Consider the following 22746-nt stretch of genomic DNA (forward strand, 5'->3'; position numbering starts at 1 on the left):
TGTTATAAAAAGAAGCAACAGTGGTGATAATTGTCCCTATTCTTTAGATATTTAGTTTTTAGAAGGCAGTGTACAATTGACCATTTTTGATATAAGAACAAAATTGGATATTCCTATCTTTTATCTATCCACTCTCAATAGTGTTTGATTTGCACTGCTAAATGGATTACTATCTTTCAATTTCAAAGATTTTTAACAATTTGTAACAGTAGTAATACTTTCATGGATAATGCTAAATTATTTATAAACAAATTGAAAAGTTATGAACATAAGTACTTATACTTTATAGTAAATATGAAATTCCTTTAAAAATAAATTATCGGTTACATAAAATACTTGTGGAGAACTTAGAGTTCGTTAACTACTCAATGTCGGCCGTAGCTACAAAATAATTTTAAAATATTTAAATGTTTGTTCAGTAAGCCAGGATAGAAATACCAACTTCAGGTAGCTGAGTGACAGCTTAAGAACTGTTAAGGTAGGGGTTTTAGTTCTGTTTAAAATCATTTTGTAAACAAAATGTAGGGGTTGAAAGTTTTATTCTAAAATTTAAGGTAGCTTTATTTCTACTGAAAGGTTAAATCTAAATATTAAAGTAACTGCTTTCCCACAATTGTCTGCAGACCATGAAAAGCATCAGGAGTTGAAACATTGTGGGTTTAAGCATTTGACTCTCATCCATTGACCGATTCTCCATAGTTGCTAGCTATTTGTTGTTCATGCCTGGATCTTGTCTGATAACTGAAGTATTTCCAGTGCATTTGGGTGTTATGACGAGAAGAACTAATAATAGAAGAATAGTTGTTTAGTTTTCAGTTTCATTGTAATATTTGATTTGTATTATGTTTTATGATGATTCTATCATCTATTGAGAGTTATTGTATCTGATTGCATTAGAGCTATTTGTTTATTTATTTAAATTTGTATATATAAGTAATATTTAATAAGAGATAAATTTTATTTTTTAGGAAAATAATTGTTTCCATAAAGTAAGTGAGCGCCTCTCTCAGCCCAATATTTTTATCCTGAACAACTGGTGGGATGCTTCAGCCTTTGAACCAGAGATTTTAGAGAGGGTAGGTTACCTTATTTTTATTAAATTGAATCCGTAGCTTCATCTCTTAGGATTTGTGAATGGCTGTGTATCTGTGAATTAGCTCATTTTTTGATGAAGAAAGAATTTCAATTAGACTGTAATACCTGCAAAAGGAATATTTTGAGTTCCTTGATTAAAATTTTGGTTATATTTTGAAACTTGGATTAAGGGATATCTATTGAAGTGTTTTTTGTGCTTAAATTATACAATGATCTCATCCCTCTATAAATCATGACTGATTAAAAATGTCTTATGCTAGGAAATTTTAGTGGCCACCTATTTTGCTCAGGGATCTTAAAATATGGATCTGTGCATGTTAAATGGGCATGGGAGGTCATCTGATTGTAGTTGGAACTCCCTAAGATGTACAGTTGAGGGGCCTAGTGGCTGTACTTGGCATGAGCCTAGACTTGCACTCAAGTGTGCCTGTGCATCAAAATGGGTGCCCAAAAATATCTTGACTATAACCTGATTACCTGTAATCTGATCAGTGAATATGCTTCTGACCTTTTGAATATATATGTTGAACTGTTTTACTTAACCATCATATATGATTGAACATTTGAACACTGTAATATGCTGCCATGTAATTTCATACTAAATAACTCATGTATAAAACCGCAATGTGTTGAAAGCAAAAACAGATTGGTGGTAGGTGTTGCTCGGCAGTTGTCTTTGATCCCTCTAGTTGGCAGTTCAAAATTAGTGAGTAGCATATAACATTAGTAGCTTTACTATAACAGACAGGGTAAGGAAGTTTGGTGACATTGAAAATTGATTTTGAGACAATATTACCAAACTGAACAAACTAGAAATAATTAGAAAAACTTGAGATTAAAATTGGGTAGAGCACAGAAAGCTCATTCTGTCGTTTTTTGTTCAACAAGAAAAAAAAAATACCTTTTTCATTCTTTGTGTACCTGACGATGACTGAAGAATGTCGAAACGTTGTTCACTCCTCTACATAAAAAATTTTCTCAACCAAAACGAGCCATTTTTACGTATCTATTTTTCTCTCCAAGTTGGTTTTCTCATCATCAGTAAATATAATATAATTTCAACTGCTTGGATAGACGGAATGATCAAAAATAGTGATTATTAGTTAGTAATTATTTATTGTAATTTTAATTAATTGATTAGTTTATGTGATATTAGTAAATTATATTTCCTGTCCATACTCGATGGCAATTGTGAGGGCTTATGATTTTAAGAATCAGTTTCTGTACCTGCATGGGCATATACAGATAAAACATTGTGCCAACTTTTACATAATAATAAACAAATAAACAATTAATACAATATTTACAACATGTTAATTACAAATTATTAATTTAAAAAGGGGAATAGGGATCATAAAAAGTACACAAACAAGTCGAATCAAAATGCAAAGATTACATTTTTAAGCCTACAACTAGGGATTTAAAAAAACAAGTAAACACTATAGGCTGGAAGTTGTGTCTACATTGTTTTCTCAATTTAAAAATCCCTATTTTCACTTTTTCACTTTGACGTTTGATTTTCAACAATTTACTGCTGCATTGGTTTTTATTCCACCTAACAATTATTTACTGAGCCTGGTGGTTTTGTGATTTGGGTTTTGTGTAAACACTCGTTTAACAAGCGAAGTATATAAATCAGTAGAATAAATCACCACTCACAAGAGTAAAAAAAATCTACAATGTTGATTGTTTATTGTCAGAAAACGAAATGATATAGTCACAGAAAACCACTTAGAGACAAAGTACAATAGTGAACTGAAGAACAGCAAAGAACAACAAACTTGAAACATTTTTTTGTACTATCACTTGCACAATTTATTTTGTAACTAACACGCATTAGAGAAGGATTTGACGAAATTATTCATGACGAGAAAAATGAAGCCACATAAATTAATCTTAAAATTACCCTATTACATTCTCAATACTGCATTCATTACTGTTGTCTATGTTTCAGCAAAATGTTGGTAGCTGTTTCTTTCTTTTTTCTGTTGTAGCTTGTAAAACTATAGTTAATGATAATTAGACTGAAGATATTTTTATAAATATATGTTTTTCACTCAACAATACTGAAGCATTTTTATAGAATGCAATTTTGGATAAGTGAATACATTTCAAATAAACTTGATGTACAAGGAAGGAATGCAATGGAAAAATAAGATTAACAGTGACATCACCAAAGTTTATAAAGTTACAGTTCATTATATCATTTATATTTTCTTAGTTTGTATTGAAGTTCATAGAAAGATTTAGAAATGAAATTATAAAGAAATTTCTATCATTAAACAACAAAATATTTCATACATTATAATTATTATTTTGTAAGAGTTTACAGGTCTTCAATAATGATCCAAATAAAATGTTTTTTAAGACGGCAAGAAAAATACTGAAGTTTTTCTTTTCTTTTTTTTTGTGAAGTGGGAGCACTGGCTGATGAATTTCAAAACGGTACTTTGAGTTCCAGGATTTTGAAAGAAAATTTGAGGTAAATAATGCTGTTACATATTATACTGTATCACGTGTTTACTGTCCAGATTTCATCTAGGTTGTTTAAGCAATTGCTGTTAAAGAATATAAGATGTATTTTCTGCCTATATTCTTCAGGCCTTCCAGGGAGTAGCATAGTGATCATTGTTATGATCTGACCTCTCCAAGGGCTCTTGATGAACTCTGATTTTGAGAAGACATTCTCTATAGCAGTGACATATAATGGGAAAGCATAATTGAGCTACAGTTAAACATTTTTGGTTCTAGAAATTTATATTGGGCTAATGAAGATGGATGTAATAAAAAAAAATTCTGTCCAGTGTCTTACATTTTAGTATCTATTTAGACCTGTATGTTTGAAGTCCAATATTATTTATAAACTGCTTTAACCCTCCTCCCCAGGTATTCTTGACTGTGTTTGACACAAGGTTTTAATATCTTACATTCAAATTTTATTAAACTACTTTTGTTTGTGTTATATCATTTAGTATGGTATAAAATATTTGTAAATAACCCACATTTTAATAGTATATGTTTTAACTTCTTAATTGTATAAGGCAATATCTTACATTCAGAAATTCCCCTAGTGTGATTCAAGTGACACATATTCTCTAGATATCTCTATTTTATCCACCTCATCCAAAATAGAAATATGAATGTAAACATATATTACTCACAATAAAATTGTTATTGCTCAGACGAACTAACTTACTATTACTTTTATAACCTTCAGTTTTGTATTGTTACAAAGCTATCAAAGAGAAAATCAGACCCCTCCTGCCACACCCACCTCTCTTTCAGGACTTGTTGGTTGTTCTCTCTTGTATTTAATTACATATAACCTATAACCAATAGGAATTTAAAGTTTTCATCTGTCAAATGATATATTGCATAACATTGTGTTTTAAACACAGAAAGTCAATTTCATTTCTAATTAAACTTTGATTTTCAAGGGAATCACAATGGTCAATTTGGATGCATTTGTAACAACTCTTGTCCTATAGTTAGAAATCCAGAGAAATTATGAATGTTAGAGGTAATTGTGTACCTTTTCATGTTATTAGTCTGTGTTCTAATGTGCATTATTTAATTGAATAAAAATTATTTAATGCACCACCACTACTAGTTTAAGATGTGTAGAGTTAATAGTCATGGGTGGTGGAGAGCCAAAAAAAAAAGAAACAACTACTCATGTAAGTACTTTATTTCTTGGTGTTTTTGTTTTATTTATTACAGTAAAGGAAACTAAAAGGTAAAAATAAAGATCTCTTTAGGTTAGTTAAGGTTAGATTAGGTAAAATAAACAATAATAATATTATAATAAAATATTCCATGGAACATGCACAGGAGTAGCTCGGAGTAGCCTGAGGGTAATGTAATTTGATAACATTGTGTAAGGTGGGAGGGAGTGAGGTTACAAGATCAGTTAGAGTTAGGGTAGAGAATATTACAGATAAAATATAAAGTTTTACCAAAAACAAACATTTGAAATGTATTGATGAGGTTTTATAGAATACACAAATGAAAATTGGGATTTTTAAGGTGAAGAAAAGTAATTTTAATACTAATATAAATCACTTTGCATGTAAATTATTCAAAACAAATACTATGTTCATGGACAAATCTTTATTTTAGTTTTAAAAATACTTTACTAAAAAGATATTTTTATATGAAAGTTTTGTACTATTAATTGAAAGACTGCCAAATTTTGTTAAGATATACACACTATAAAGAAAGTTAGAAGTATTAAATCTATAAAAAGACTTTAAATGAGTAGAAAGTAACTATATATGGTCAGTCAAATCATGCAATTTGTGAAAACATTTATATTAATGTTTTAATGATTTTTAAATTGCTTTAGTTGTATGGGTGGATCTCTTATGGGTATGTTTCTCCTTGCTGGAATCTAGTAACTCCAATGATTAGCATTCTGTGTAGGTTGTTCATATTTCAGGAAACTGTTCCCATTAGTCATCATCCTTCTCTACGCTTTGTACACTTATCTGTTCAAAGAGTTATACTTTAAACAGTATAAACAACTAAAAATGATTGAGAAACTAAAATTTGCCACCTTTAACATGGCATCATCATGTACATTACACCACAGAATATAATATTTAACCCTGTGTACATGGGAGGATCAAAGTGCACATCATAACCTCTTCACAGAGTTACATTTAAAATTTAATTAAATTACTTTGTTTGCAATGTGTGTTACTTTGTCAACATGTGTCAGAGGTCATGTTATTCCATTTGTTGACTCACATTCAAATTTTTGTACAACCACTATTTTATGAACCTGTGTCAATAATATTGGTATTAAATTAGGATTATAATTCATATTTAGTATTATGCAATAGTTAATTTCATATTTTAAAGGTAAGTAGCAATAAAACATATCTAAATGTTGATTTTTGTGTGATGTATGGTATGATGAATGCAGCTTTAGTTCAAACTTGATGTTTGTGATGTCCAGATACAAAGTCTGTAATTTTCTAGGAACTCATAATATCTATATTGACAAGCTAAAATATAAAATAAGAACTTCTTATCTTTTCTCTTTGCTGAGGTGTTATTCTTGTATTGAATCAGATAGTTGCTCAACTCACTTCATCCCATTTTTTTTGGAAACACTCCCTTATTAACACTTGTGTCTATGACATGTGAATAATTAATCAAAAGTCAGAATGTCCCCAAGTGGCTTTTGCATCCCATTGATGTATTATGACATCAACTCATTCTTTCAAAACAAGATTTCAAGGAGGTAGGTTGAGTCTTTAGTATGCTTGAAATTTCATATTTTTCTAGACTGAAATACAGCATAGTTACTAAGTTTGATAACTGGTAGTGGAATTCTGTAAAATTAGTTTAGTAGTTTATGAATTTGTGATTATTTCAAATGTCTATATATAAAATCATTTAAAAAATTTTGTTTCACATTCTCCATGTGCAAAATTTTAAAAGGCTTAGTAACCTACAGCAAGCAGGATGTGAGTAAAAAGGTCATTGTAACTAGAAGATATAAGTGTTTGTTATACATATTTACTGTTCTATGTTTTAAGAGAAATATGTTTAAGAACTTGTTTGTAAATTGTAATAATGTATATACATGTAAAATGCAAAATACTTGTCCACTAAAATGCAACCAAAACAAATCACTTTGTAAAGTCAGTTTTATATTTTTGAATACAGTAACATGAGTGCAGGTGCAATGTGTCATTACAACTTCTTTATATGTAAAAACAGCTGGTATAGGTAGAGGAGCAAACAATGTCATTGTCAGGTTCACAAAGAAAGGAGGAGGTAACTGACCACCTTACAACTACTGTAATGCTAACCAGGCATGGCTGAAAAGATCAGTATAATAAAAGTAACATACACAAATTTGTAATGTTATGAGATTTAATATAAAGTTTCACTTAAAAAAAAAGAAAATAGTATTCAGGGGGTTGTAAAGATTATACAAATGATATTTGATACTTTTAGTATGGAAAATAGAGTATTTTTTATCATAACATGAAAATTACTTTGCAGTCAGATTAGTAATGAAACTGACTATTCTCACAAACAAATCTTTAGTAAAAATACTTCCTTAAAAGATCTGGATTAGTTAATGTGAGGTTTCAGGACCATGGAATATGGCCAGAAGGTCTAACTGTGTTAAGATCTTGAAACTTCCAACAGTTTAGTGAGCTTTGGTTCACTTTTTTCCTCTTCTCAGCATTAGACTAATCATGTTCCATTGCAACAATTCAACAGTGGTGGCTTTTTCATTTCAAGATTAAAAATACTCTTTTATGCATCAGAAAATTTTCAAATTTCAGATGATAAATCTTTGTAATATCCAGATAGTTATCAAACACTTCTCTGTGGATTCAATCTATTTGACCACCATAAAAATTTAGGAAATAATTGTTATACCTTTTTCATTCTAGCATAACTACATATTATAACACAAAACATAAATATCTAGATTAAATGGTTTAAATCTCATAACATTATACATTTATATTTATTTTTTATTATATTGATTTTTCAATCCTGCTTGACCCAAAATACAGAACAAATAGCAATTTTCTTGCCATGGTCAATATGATACTTTGATAGGATATGAACAAAAACGTTGTTTGTGTGAAGGTTGCAACTGAAAGCACTTGAAACAATTCAGCATAGCTTTGACGTGTGTGAAATAGAAAATTTAGTTAAGTATTAAACTGCTTTTTCTAAGATTTTAGTAGATATTTATTCATCTGTTACTATATATCCTACCTTTCTTTTTTTAATACATGTAAGTTTTTTTACTATGAAAGCTGAGCCATCCATGAAAAGCCAGTAAATGTGTTCAATGTTACCACTTTGAGTAATGTTGTTTACATAATGTTAAAAGGTTAGGTCAGTAAATTGTGAAGATTGATTAATGATTCTTGACCTGCTCCAAAATATTCTCATGGTGAAAGATGTAGGCAGGTAGTTGAGAGATATTCGATATGGGAAAGGTTAGTTATCACATCTGGCAGGTGAATTGTTTTCATGATCTTTTGCTTCTAAAATCACTGGAAAGGTAATTTAAAATTTATCAGCATTGGAAGATTAAGTTGTTTTTTTAAGCAATCAAAACATTGATAAGCCCAAAGTACAACTTGTAAAATTGTAATTCATCATTTTGTGAGAGTGGATTTTACCAGAGATGCCAACCATTACGATTTGACAGTAATTATTTCGATTTTGGCCTGGCATGGCCAAGCGCGTAAGGCGTGCGACTCGTAATCCGAGGGTTGCGGGTTCGTGCCCGCATCGCGCTAAACATGCTCGCCCTCCCAGCCGTGGGGGCGTTATAAAGTTACGGTCAATCCAACTATTCGTTGGTAAAAGAATAGCCCAAGAGTTGGCGGTGGGTGGTGATGACTAGCTGCCTTCCCTCTAGTCTTACACTGCAAAATTAGGACAACTATCATAGATATCCTTGTGTAGTTGTGCGCGAAATTCAAGCCAAACCAAAGCAAACCCAATAGATGTTTTGAAATTGGCGTTTCCGGACTCGGCTGACTAGCATGCCAAGTAGATTTTGTGCTCAATGTAAAGTTTATATTAAAGTTGGTGATAAAGCCCTTCATTGCTCTGGTGAGTGTCAAAAATGGTATCATTTAAGATGTAAGAACTTAACTGAACAGGATTTGGAATATTTTAATGAAATTGGGAAAAGTTATGAATGTGATTTTTGTATGAGAAAAAGAAAGTTAAGCCTAAATAGTAAATCTCCATTAAGAAGGACTGTGTCCATTTCGTTAGAGGGGGAGACAGTGAATCTTGCTGAGAATAGTGAGCTTGATTTAAATATGGGGGAGGCAGAAATGAAGTGGCTTAAGACAAAAGTTACTGAAATTTTGTCAAGACTTGATGACTTCCACTTAATTAAAGTAAAGGTCGAAGAATTAGTGACTTCCTTTCAATTTTATTCAGAGAAGGTAGAAACTATGAGTAAGGATATTACAACTTTGAGAGCTGAAGTTAAGGAGTGTAAACAGGAAAATAAAACATTAAAGCATGAAAATGAAGAATTGTGGAAGGAGATGGCAAGTTTTCGGAAGAAGATGTGTGACGCGGAACAATATTCTTATAACTATAATGTTTTGATTGGAGGTATTCCAGAGAAGCCTAATGAGAATTTGCAAGAAGTTGTTGAGGAGATTACAACCACTTTTGGGGTTGAGTGTGCTCCTACAGATATTGACACTGTTCATCGTATAGGAAAGAAAACAACTGAAAATAAGAGTCCGAGACAGATTGTTGTTAAGTTTTGTCGTAAGCAAATTAAATTTGATCTGCTTAAACTTAAGAAAACTAAATTTCGCTCTCTTAATACTAATGATATTAAGGTCTGTAATGAATCTTATCCAGTTTATGTTAACGAACATCTCTCCCCATATTATCGTGATATTTTCATGCAAGCAAAACGTAAACAGAAAGATCTTGGCTATAAATTTCTTTGGGTATCGAATGGTAATATTCTTATTAGGAAATCAGAAACTACTCAGCCCATTGTTTTACGCTGCTTGATTGATCTTAATAATTTATAAATACTGCAATGGCTGATGATTTTGATGATATTGTTGGTGTTACACCAACTTTGTCTTCTCTTTCTGATTTACCAAATGTTTTTTCTGTTGGTCATTTAAATTTAATACATGTTAACATTCGAAGTCTTACTCAAAATTTTGACCAATTTCTTGTTTTTTTACAATCAAGCGTTGTTAATTTTCATATAATAGCTTTTTCTGAAACTTGGTTTGTTGAGGATGGATTTGTTTCCTTTTCGATTCCAGGTTACTCCTTTTATTCTTCATCTTCTGGTCTAAATAAGGCTAGTGGAGTGGCAGTTTTTGTTAAATTTGAGATACTGACTATGATAAAAGAAGTACAGTATATTAAGTCTGATGCTTTAATTTTATTTTGTATGATTCAAAATAAGAAATTTAATCTCTTTGTTGTTTATCGATCTCCTAGATTGCCTGTATTGAAATTTATTGATGAGCTTTCATTAGAATTGAATTTATACAAATATGATATTAATATACTTGTTGGTGATTTTAATATAGATGTTTTGGCATTTGATGATGTTTGTTATAAGAATGCATATTTTAAGTTTTTGTCTGAGAACAATCTTCGTATTATTATTTCTTCTCCTAGAATGATAACCATTGTTACTAATTCTTGTATTGATCATTTTTTAATTAGTGGAAATACTGTTAAAAATTGTTATTCTTATATTGTTGAGAGTTTTTTGACTGATCATTTTCCAATTGTTTTATGTATAGACATTTTATCGGATCTAGAACATGTCTCAAATGTTCAAAAGATTAAGTTTAATGATTTGAGTTCTTGTTTGAATTTTTCAGATTGGTCCTGTGTTATGAATTGTTCTAATGTTAATATTGCTTATGATAATTTTGCTGAAGTGTTAACTGATTGTATTCAAAGTTGTACTACTACTGTTTCTGTGTCACGAAAGTTTAGAAAAATTAAGCCATGGATGACCAGTGAATTGGTTTTGTTAATGATTAAAAGAGATAAGTTAAAAAAGAAAGTACATCAATTTCCTGATGATATTTACCTAAAGATTAGATTTAAGTGTTTAAGGAATTATGTTGTTAGCTTGACCCGTAAGACTAAATGGACTTACTATCATAACCTGTTTAAGAATGCTAAAACTATTAAACAGAATTGGAATATTGTTAACTCTATTATTGATGTTAAAAAAAATAATAAGAAATTTTGTAATTTTGGTACTACTGATTTATCTGATTTGAATTATTTTTTTGTTAATGTTGCTAAATCTACTTGCTCCGATCCTAAATTTTGTTCTCAGGGCATGCCTCCTGCTCCTTCTTCTTCTTGTTACCTATATCCTGTTACTGTATCTGAAACTATGAATAATATTTTCTTCTTATCAAATTCAGCTTCTAATGGTGTAGATTGTGTTTCGGTTAAGATTTTGAAAGCTAATGCTAATCTTTTTGCACCAATTTTGACTTTTTTAATTAATTTATCCTTTACTTAAGGGAAGTTTCCTAATGCTTTAAAGTTATCATTGGTCATTCCTATCTATAAATCTGGTAATATTTTTGATTTTACGAATTATAGACCTATTTCCTTATTAATACATTTCTCTAAACTATTTGAAAAATCTATGAAGATTAGAATTTTATCATTTCTTGATAGACATTCAGTTTTGTCTCCTTCTCAATTTGGCTTTCGGCCTGGGCTTGGAACGGAGGTTGCTGTTGCTAAACTTGTGGGAAGTATTATAGAAGCTTTGGATTCTGATCTCCATCCAATTGCTGTTTTTCTTGACTTAGCCAAAGCTTTTGATTCTGTTAATCATAAAATTTTGTTAAATAAATTATCTTATTATGGTTTTAGAGGCATTGTTTTTGATTGGTTTTTTTCTTACTTTCACAATAGAAAGCAATCGGTTTGTATCCATAATAATTATAGTGATTGGCTTGCAATTAATGCTGGAGTACCACAAGGTTCTGTTCTGGGCCCTTTATTATTTCTCATTTATATAAATCATATTCTTTACCAACAGTTTTCTGGAGATATCCAAGCCTATGCCGATGATATTGCTGTTGTTTATAGTAAGCCAAATTTAATTAATGAAGCCATTATTTCTAGTGATCTTAATAAAATTAAAAATTGGCTTTTGTGTAATGGCTTATCCTTAAATATATCTAAATCTTTTCTTCTTCAGTTTAACCTTTATGGTGTCATTCCAGCTTTTCCTTCTATTTTTTATCATTCCAGTGATTGTTATACTTACCCTAATTGTAAGTGTCCCAAATTGACTCAAGTTTCCTCTTTTAAATATTTAGGAATTATTTTAGATCGAAAATTAAATTGGCAATTTCATATTAATTCTTAATTAATAAATTAAAATATAGTTCTATGCTAATTTTTGAACTTAGTCATTGTGCTCCTTATCATATTTTGTTAAGTGTATATTATGCTCTCTTTCAATCCTTCTTACAATATTGTATTTCAATTTGGGTTGGCACATATAAGACTTTTTTAATTCCTATTCACAAGTTGCAAAAAAGTGTTTTCTCTCTTATTTTTACCCATAGGCTTGATATTGATTTCAGTAAATATAACTCCCCTCTTTCATATGATAAACTTTATTTATATTTTTTAGCTTTATCTACATTGCATGTTTCTTTTAATAGGCCTTTTAAAGTCACTTCATATTTTACACGACTTCAATCTTTTTTTCCAATTAATGTACCTACACCACGTAAAACAGTTACACTTCATCAATATCTTTATTTGGCACCTCGTATTCATAATTTTATTCCTTATAGTATAAGATCTTCTATTAATCGTGTTAATCAAAAGAAATACTTAAAACAATGGATCTTAAATACTGATGATAATATTCTGGGAACTTTATTTTGATTTTGTAAATTTTGATTTTACTTTATTATGTGTTTAACCATCACAGGACGAGTTAACTCTTTGTTGATGGTTTTATATTGTTATTTGATTTTTTGTGTCTAATCTATTGCTTAATAAATTTATTATTATTATTATTAAATTAAAACGTATTTACATATTTTTGTATTTTAATATTTATGTTTTATTCACACATTGATGACAGTACCTAAATTTTTAGAATTTAGGTACAAGTAACTAAAATAGAGAAAAACAAGTTTTTAATTAAGACAGTCTCATTCATTTTGTACAAAATACTTATAATCTTGGACAAAATTTCCCATTTTGTTTTCAAGATATATTAAAAAAAGCCAAGAGGTACTGAAGTAACCAATGGGTTCAGCCCTGTAGCCATAAAGTTGATATTCTGTTTAATTATTTTTTGATAAAAATGTTTTGTTTCTCAAGAGTACTTGTGTTAATACAATTGCAAGAACAAAATATAAACTTTCAACTGGAACAATACATTCATTTGTTTTGTATTTGATATTTGTGACTCACTTTTAACTAAGGTTTTGTATTGTGTCAGAATCTTTACTTGTGTTTTGTAAACTTTCTCAGTATAAATGACAAACATTTTGTTAAGATAAACAACTGGTAAAAGAAGAATATTGTATCTGCATTAAGGGCTATAGATATATTGTAATGTAAAAAAATATATTACTATAAAAAGAATCCCAGCACTTTTAATGTCAATGAAATATTTTTTTTTTTAGTTTTTTGTTTCTAATGATACTTTTGAATTATCATAATACAATAGAAATTTCAGAAGGTCTGCTTTCAGGTTTACTGAGTAGCTTGCAGAAAGAAATTTTTGGTTACAGGGAACTGAGCAGTACCTTTGCTCGACTTTGTCAGCTTGTTGATGAGGTAATCAATGAAATGCAGGGAGAAATCAGAACACTTGACACAGAAGTAGAGAAGCTGGACGAATGTTTAACCATGTCGAGGATTCTGAGGTAAAGATATTTAAAGAAGTGCTTCAGTTTGGTATAATCAGTTTTCTTCAGCCATTTTGATAAACTTTCACATCTTAAATGAACATATTAATAATTTTTTTATTAAATTGATGTTTTCAGCAGCCTTGTCTACATTTTTTTCCAATTTGAACTCATATGAAAACATAGTTTCAATTCTCTTAAACATCATCTTGTATAGCGTTCCAAAGAAACACAAACACAATTACAGTACAACTTGGCATGACAAACAAATGAAAAGCACAGCACTCTCGTCAAAGTACTGTGTCCAACTTACCCTAATTGCAGTCACTCTTCAACTAAGGAAAAGTCAGCTATTTCATGTGAAATAACTTTATAGATGCTGATGTTGCATTATAAAATTAGTTTCAAAAATTAACTGTTTTCATTTTGATTTAATCTTTGTTTGTACACTTGTCAGTTTTTCATTTAAAAAGTCTAAAGAAGTGTTAATTAGATAAACGATACAGTTTCTGCCCTTGTGAGAAAACTAAGCGATATATTTTCCAGTATTTTACGTGTGCTCGTTGCACTGGCAAGGACCATGTTGCCTACAAGTGTGAAACAGACCCTCATTGCATCAATTGCAATGGCTCTCACCCTTCCTACTTTCGTTCTTGCCATAAATGGTTGGAAGAAAAAGAGGTGTTGCGTTTGAAAACAATTCATAACATTACCTATCCTGAGGCTTGAAAATTGCTGTCCACCACGTCATCTCGGACATATGCTGCTGCACTTCGTACCACAACTACTGTGGGAGTGCAGACAGATCTCTCTGTGCCTCCTAAAGAGTTGTTCTCCAAACAAATGAAAGTCGTTTGACCTCCATGGTTAAAAAAGTTGATGAATGAACTTCAACACCCATCTCTGTTCCTTATATACATTCCACCAATCCCCAAGATCCAGGTTCAGGCATTTCCTCAGATACGTCTTCTTCTTCCACCCCAAGATGCAAAACAATCATTCATTCACATCCTCAGTCTCGGGAATCCCCTTCCAACAGCAAATACCTGCACAATCGACCCAGGGAAGGATCATGGAGGATGACTAAGGACAGACAGGAAAAAAGACGTGATCATAAACAGAAGGATTTTCCACCCAATTTTCCTACACGTAAATAAATATGGCCACCCTGATACAATGGAGCTGTCGTGGTTTACGTTCTAATTTGGATGACATCAAAACACTGATTGCTTTCTACCATCCTGTTTGTCTTTCCTTACAGGAAACATTTATGAAACCTTTTGGCAGTTTTCTGTATAAAAATCAACATGTGCTTACCCTGTCTTTGCCACTTGACACACCATTGGAGGCTGCATCCATTCATGTTTCCTTGGGTCATACCATCACTGTTTGTTCTCTCTACCTGTCACCTGGGGAGACATATGATCAATCCAGACCTTGATACTCTTATTGAACAGTTCCTGTATCCCTTTTTCATCCTGGGGGACTTTAATGGACATCATCCCCTCTGGGGAAGTGCTGATATTGATAGGTGGGGTTGCTCTATAGAGCAAATGCTCTATTCTGGCTCTTCTACTTATTTCCATGCACCTTGTTAGTCCTTTATTGCTATTGATCTCTCAATTTGCTCCCCTTCATTGTTTTCCCATTTTTCATGGAGGGTTGACATGATCCATGAGGCAGTGATCATTTTCCTATAACCTTGAGAGAAACTGGCTGTGGTCAATTCCACCAGACCTGCATGCCCCAGTGGAAGCTGGATCAGGCAAACTGGCCCTCTTTCACTGCTGTCACAGAACTTGATCCTGCCATCGTCTGTAAGTCATTAATAGACGACTGTGTGGCAGCAGTAGCTGACTATTATACAACATCTGCTCAATGCATTCCTAAAACCTTGACACGTTTTCCACTATATCCTCGTCCATGGTGGAATCTTGCCGTCCACATCGCACGCAAGGCTTAAAAAAACGGGCCTGGGATACTTTCCGTAGATATCCCACACTGTTGAACCGCATCGCTTTGCAGCGACCCCTTTCACATCTCATGTCTGTCGTCAAACATGAGTATTATTGAGCGGCAGCTACAGACTGCCCTCAATTGTTTACTGAAGTGGACAACAGCAAACGGCTTTAACTTCTCTCTCTCTAAAACTGTTTATGTGCACTTTTGCTGCCAATGGGGTATTCACCCTGATCCTGAACTCCAAATCGGTGAAGTTGTACTGCCTATGGTCCCTGAGATTGAGTTCTTGGTATTTATCTTTTTACAATAAGCTAACCTTTATACCACACATCAAGCAGCTACGGTTCAAATGTACAAGAGCTCTGAACATCCTCCGTGTCCTCTCTTCCACCACTTGGGGAGCGGATTGATGTTCTATGCTAAAGACATATCTTTAACTCATCTGAGAAAAGTAGACAAGCCTGATTGGAAATACTGTCTGCTATTAGCTGAACATCCTTTCATTTCTATTTATACAGATGGTTCAAAATCAAGTAAATGTGTGGACTCTGCCATGGTTTGTTGTGGCTCGATGGTTGCATGCAGAATCCCCTCTACAGCTTCTGTGTTCACTGCTAAACTGTATGCCATTTCTCTTGCCCTGGTTCACACTGAAGCTAAGCAGTGTGAAAAACTGCACGATTTATACTGACTCGCTAAGTTCTCTACTGATCCTGGAATCACTTCACATTGGTTCACATCTTGTTCTCGCCGATATTCAAAACTGACTGGCCCATTTCTTTTTAACATCTACTTCTATACAGCTTTTCTGGATACCGGGCCACGTTGGTATTCGCAGGAATGAGCTCACCGACACTGCAGCTGAGTTTGTGTGCTCTGGCACTATGGTCCTGTCTTCACATTCCTGGCAGTCGAACAACACGAAAACAAACTTTTCCAAATAAAACCCTATATTGGACTTTGGACATCTTGCTTCTGTAAGGATCGGAAAGAGGAAGTTGTTCTAACTAGACTATGCAATGGTCACAGTGTTTAACTCATCATTTTCTTTTATCTGGAACTGATGCACCAGTGTGTAGTTTGTGTAAAACTCAGATCACGATAAGCCACATTTTACTTTCTTGTCATCATTACGACTCTCAATGATGGCACCATTTAAAACATGTTCTGTCCCGAGGTTTGTCCATAACGTTAGGCAGTGTTATTGGTGATGGTGACACTGTCCAACGTGATAATGCTTTTCGTTTTTTAAAGACCATTAATCTTTTTAATGCCATTTAAGTTTTTAATTTATACGTTACAACTTTTTAATATGGCGCCCTTTTAAAAATCACAGTTCATCTAGTTCGATTTGAAATTAGAAACCGACCATAACATTAAATAACGCGAAACCAGGATTGGAAATGCCAACTTCAGGTGACTAACGCTGCTGTTTTAACTACCCATTAGTCATCCTGGCGAGTTATTATTGTAATTTTGCTATACGTCTTTTGAAACCTTTTTATTACTTTCCTTTTTGAAAATGGTCATAACGTCAAGTAACTAGGAACCAGGACTGGAAAGGCCAACTTCAGGTGACTGATTGTGGTTTTTGTACTTACTTGTTAGTCTTCCTGGCGAGTTATGATAATTAGTTACACTACAGAAAGTCCTTTACAACTTGAATTGCTGTAGTTTTTCTCTTAACATTGTAGACTGTAAAGTACTGGTGATATTTATCATATAACAGTGGAGCAGTACCATTGTGATTATTGTACTTGTAAATTATTATTTATACAGTTATTATGTATGTTAACCTTTATGTGTATCAGCTTATTAATTTGTTAATTACAACTTTAATACTACCAAACAGATGTATTTCAGTTGGATGATTTTCAAAGTTGGGCATATAAAAGACTTGTGATTTAACATTAATAGCTAACATGCTAGGCAGTATTCAAGGAAGACTTGTATCATTTAAACATGAAAATATTATTGTCGACACAGTAATAAATCATGAATTTTCAAGTAAAAATATTGTTTTACTGGAAATTTCTTAATTTTTCACAATTGAACTGGTTCGTTGTGAAACACTTCCAAGTTATTTAAAGAAGAGTTCATACATTACATTACCTGCTAAAGTTAGTATTCCATGTAATTATCTTACTTACCCTTATGCGGTAGTTTCTTGTGATTGTTACTCTTTTCATTTTCCTTTTGCTTTACTTTGGAAAGCAATCACTTTTCCACAACTGTCTGTAAGCAGTGAAGAGTGTTATAGAGGTGGGACATAGTAGGCTTAAGTACCCACATTTCACTCTCCTAATTTCTATTTCTTTTATTATTTTGTTATTTAATTTTGATTATTATTATTTATGAATTTCTTCAAATGACTAGCAAATGGAGGTTAAAACTGACAGAGGGTGTATACCCACTGTAATGTGGGTCCTATTTCCACAGTTACCTCCTAAACCTTAGGTACGTTTTATATCCCACATTATAGCCTGTACTTTGGGGATCCTTTCGATTTGTGCAACTTTTTTATTTTTGTTTATTGGAATGTGATTATATAAATGAACTTATTTTTGGTTGTTGGTGTAATGTTCTTTTTGTTCTTTCTGTAGAAATAAGGCTGGTTACTTGATGAGTGAGCTTGAGACTTTTAGCCAACAGTACCTTCAGTATGACCAGTGAAAATTGTTCAAGTTATTAACTAATGGCAACTCTATATTTGGCATAACTGTGTTTATTACGTAAGTTTTAGATCCACCAGTCATTGATTCAGGAGTGTTGATGTAATCATATAGTTTCAGAAAAACTGTTTTTGTAGAAAAAGCTTTATACTCTAGCACAGAAATTATTTGTATGAGTCGTTGATGATGAATGTGCTCAAAATATTTGTTGATGTGAATACTGCAGTAAAATGCAAGTATTTATACAAATTAAAATACAAGTATTTATACAAATTAAAATACATAAATATTTTTTATGCTCCGTCATCTGCTTATTCTTAAAATTTTGCAAAGTAATTGATAAACAGTAAGAAATAATAAATGAATTTGTAACCTGATCTTGATTACTTGTTGGTATTTACATTTTGATATATGTTATAAGTAAAAGACAGTTGACTGATTGTTCATCTTGTATTAAGTAGGTGTTTGTATTTAGGCTATTCTTTTGGAGATGCAGTTGAAGTTACTCTTATGGAATATCCGAAAGTAGTTTAATAATTGATTTAAATTTTGTTAAGATGAGTAGAAACTGTTATTGTTGTTTAACTATGTGGTCTGTAATTATTATCTGCTCAGAGCATCTTAGAATGAAAGGTTTAAGTAAAGCAGTATAGAAGTATATTTACATGAGATGAAAATTGCGATTGAATAACTGTTTTAAAATAACGTAATTCAATGCTAATAATGTGAAAATGTTTAAATATAGTATTTTAAAAAGTGTATAGTATCTGTGTGTAAGCCAAAACTGTTATTATACAGAGCTTTAAAAAACTATTCCAAATGGAAATGTGTAATTCTAGAAACATTATATTTTTTGAGTTTCTGTGACTTACGTTTTATTGTTTGGCAAATACCTATGTATACATACATACATATACACCTGATGGTCTTCTGCACTTTTCAGATATTTAGGCTTGTTTATTTTCTCTTGTGCATTGAGAAGGTGACAGTAGCTTGTTCTGATGGAAGTTGAGGTTTATTTGTAAGTCTGTGCAAGACCATTGCTTCAGATTTTTTTCAAATAATGTCTCATATTTAGTTCACTATTGAAGTAACTGAAATTCAAAACTAATTTTGAATCAATAACTGAAACATGTTTATCTTTTATATGCTGTTGTTACAACAGAAGATCATAAGCTTCATGATAACAGGATTTTGCAGGAAAAGTATCTTCAAAGAAACTGCTCATATTTAAACCATTGATTATTGTGTGCCCCACATTACCAGTGGATTTTACTAAAGATAAATCAGTTCTTCCAGCATTGTTTCTGTGTTTTTCACTGAAACAGATAGTGATGTTTAATGAAATTTCTTGTGTAAATTGTTGATTAACTGATTGAAAATTATTTTATTTAAATAATGGTTGAATACATTAGTGATTCAATAATATAAGAAAGAATTACTAGTGCTTCTCAAAAAGATAACCTTTGTAACACTGGACATATTTAAGGATTTTTTACAATATCTCAGGAGGGTACTATGTACCATATTTATGTGGAAGTGCCTTCACCTCTGTCTTAGGTTTAACACATCAGTGTTACAGCTTTTAACTTATAAAATGTAGATGAATAAATTGAAAATCAGCATCTTAAATATTTGATGTCTCACAGAAAAAGATACGTAGTTTTATGGTTGAATATTTGAATTAATTTGTCACATACTAGTTGCCTGTTAAGAAAATTATAATTTCAGCAAATTTCTGGTTTGAAAAATACTCTGCATGTCTGTTTTTTTAACTGCTCATTTTTTTTATAAGTATTAAAATGTTTATTGAAATATTTATGGTTCACATTCAACAGTTTCTTTCCATAAGCATGTAGAAATATTTGGTGCATTGCAAGAGAGACGTTATTTAATTGGAAAGAGCATACAAACCATTTTTGGTAAATATCTAGATGTATTTTTAACTTGTAACAGGATAAAGCTATTTGTTGTAATTTACTTCTTAAGAAATGGATAAGATACAACAATGCCATTGTTGCTGCTTTCCTTATGAGTAATGTTTGTGAGATTTATTAAATAAAAGATTTGAAGAATATAAAATAAACTTTGACTAGTTCAACAAATATATAGGTTTCAAGTCTTTTTTTCGTACGCTAAATTCAAATGTACGAGTTTATCACACATACTGCACATTTCACGTCTGCATTATTGTACAAATTAATTGAAGAAAATGAGCGAATATAGAAAGCAGTTAATTTTTATGTGTATTTTCACAGAGTAGTGAACATTTTAAATGGAACTTTACCCACAATTATTAGATAAACGTTCAGAAAAGATCTGATTTGTATTCCTTATATAAAGAATAAATTACTCCCTTGATGTTATTTATATTTAATAATTTACTTTTTTCAAAGCAGTTGTGAATAGAAAAAATCACGTTTGTAATGATACATGCTATTCAAACACAAAAAGTTAACTTTAATTTACTTTCAAAGACTAAAACACTAAAAGATGTACCTTAGAACGACTGAATGTTTTACATAAGTTGTGTAATATTCCAAATTATGTTTATAATAATAAAGGCACTTGCAAAGTGCACGCCCTCCCTTTTTTTGCAGTAACCAGCCTAGAATGTACACCAAAGAGTTCCTCAACCTGAAACATTTACTACCAATTGTAAGAAAAGTGGTTAACTTTAAATATAACACTTATGTTTGACTTGCATTTCGCCCAGCATGGCCAGGTGGGTTAAGGCACTCGAGTCGTAATCTGAAGGTCGCGGGTTCGAATTTTAGTAACACCAAACATGCTGGTCCTTTCAGCCGTGGGGGCATTATAATGTAACGGTCAATCCCACTATTCGTTGGTAAAAGAGTAACCCAAGAGTTTGCACTGGCTGGTGATGAATGACTAGCTGTCTTCCCTATAGTCTTACACTGTTAAATTAAGGACTGCTAGCGCAGATAGCTCTCGTGTAGCTTTGCGCGATATTCAAAACAAACAAAAAAAATTGACTTGCATTTAACAAAAGATTATTATTTGATTTGGACGGGACAATCAATCGTTTGATCAAAATAGCAAATTAATTTTCAATTATACTGTTAAGATGCACACAGGACTGAAAGTAATTTCTGTTGACTGCTGAACTGATATACACGTACTTAATTAAAACTGGCTATTCTATAACATTTGTGTACTAATATAATCAAAGTTTATAATAAAGGCGTACTTGAGACAGCCTTAAATTCTGCAACAGGTAATATGTAATACAATACTTAAATAAGCAAATTCGTAATGTTATGCATTAAGAGTTCACACATTTTTCCTGATTAGGCTGATATTTATTGCAGTTTTTCACACATTTTTCCCGATTTCACTGATGGTCATCCCGAATAATTTGAAGCACTTTTCCGTATGCGAAATGGTTAACTGTGCTATTAACAGTAATTACTTATTACATTTTAATAAAAAAAATACACAATCTTTTTTCCGTTGAGTATACATAAACACCGGTGCAACAGAATCATGTGAACTTATTAATTTTTTAAATGTTAGTATGACTGTTTTATCGTCCCTGTAACTTTTACGTTTTCAAATTATAAAACTAGTTTATCTTTCAAATAATAATCAATTCCATTACATTCAGGTTAACAATCGTTCAGACAGAAACAGTTTTATCCAGTGCCTGTTGTAGATCGTTTAGTAAATCCTCCGTATCTTCCAGTCCGACAGATAGGCGTATCAAATTATCTGTAATTCCATTTTTCAGCCGGTATTCCTCTTCTATCGCGTTGTGACTAATATCAGCTCTATTAGAACAGATACAATTACTTTTATCGCGGTGCACAGGTCAAGAAATTGGTTGCAACATAATTCTTTAAAAACTAAAACGACTACAATGAAACAAACCCTTCAAAACTCGAAAATGTGATTGCGACAAATAATATGATTGTAAAACAAAACAGTTCCAACAAATCGTGTAAAGTCTCATAAATAATGTTCACTAGTGGAGAAAATCGTAAAAATAATTGACGAAAATCTCATATCAATTCGAGCATAAGTTGATCTAGTAAACGTAATTCTCGTCAATTTAAACTAACCATTAATCGTTACTAACTATTTCGTTTGACTTAGTATTAACCTGTATGCTGACATAAGATGTGATGCTTATAAAAGTGTGCAAGTGCTGAGATCAGGATGATAAATAATTATAGTAAACAGGTTACAGTCTGTTGGACCTCATTGATAATTATAGCGATACCAAATCTGAAAGGCTACAATTGGCCTAATTTTGATCTGCATGTGTTTTTTTACGTTATATATTATGATATAGCCGAGATTTTCGTTACTAATCAACCACATCCTCAGATAATGATATTTAAATATAGTTTAAATATCTAATGCGATACAAATCTAGTGTCGGAATTTAAACAAGTTCGATCCTAACGTGAGAATAAGAAACTAAAAAAAACTCATAAATCAAGAACTAATAAGGATAGTACAAAGTGTGTGTTGTGCTTGCGGAGTTTATGTAAATATTTTGAAGACTATTTATTGTATGTAAATACTTTTGGCCGTCCGTGGCTGAGCGGTAAAAATGAGATGCTTATAATAATTAAAAA

General features: G+C 31.6%; 1 protein-coding gene and 1 long non-coding RNA gene across 8 annotated transcripts in view; one reads left to right on the plus strand and one right to left on the minus strand.

The window, feature by feature from the left end:
- LOC143252374 (putative cystathionine gamma-lyase 2) overlaps positions 1-22746 on the minus strand; it is an 89880-nt gene that overhangs the window by 38719 nt on the left and 28415 nt on the right. For 5 of the 6 annotated variants that reach the window (XM_076504437.1, XM_076504395.1, XM_076504405.1 and 2 more), the window contains one exon: positions 20154-21933. In XM_076504437.1, the coding sequence (XP_076360552.1) occupies positions 21783-21933 (151 nt within the window). In that variant the 3' untranslated portion in view covers positions 20154-21782. Of the gene's footprint in view, positions 1-20153; positions 21934-22746 lie in introns of those variants that run through there. The other variant, XR_013028971.1, reaches the window with a different exon arrangement.
- Positions 968-20247, plus strand: LOC143252429 (uncharacterized). 2 transcript variants are annotated; one of them, XR_013028990.1, is made up of 4 exons: positions 968-1076; positions 3511-3577; positions 13352-13526; positions 18074-20247. It is a non-coding gene; the product is annotated as an uncharacterized LOC143252429 (long non-coding RNA). The 2 variants fall into 2 exon arrangements; XR_013028993.1 differs by having other exon boundaries at positions 13392-13526.

This window comes from Tachypleus tridentatus, chromosome 1, assembly GCF_004210375.1.
Source record: "Tachypleus tridentatus isolate NWPU-2018 chromosome 1, ASM421037v1, whole genome shotgun sequence".
In the NCBI taxonomy this organism is placed as follows: domain Eukaryota; kingdom Metazoa; phylum Arthropoda; class Merostomata; order Xiphosura; family Limulidae; genus Tachypleus; species Tachypleus tridentatus.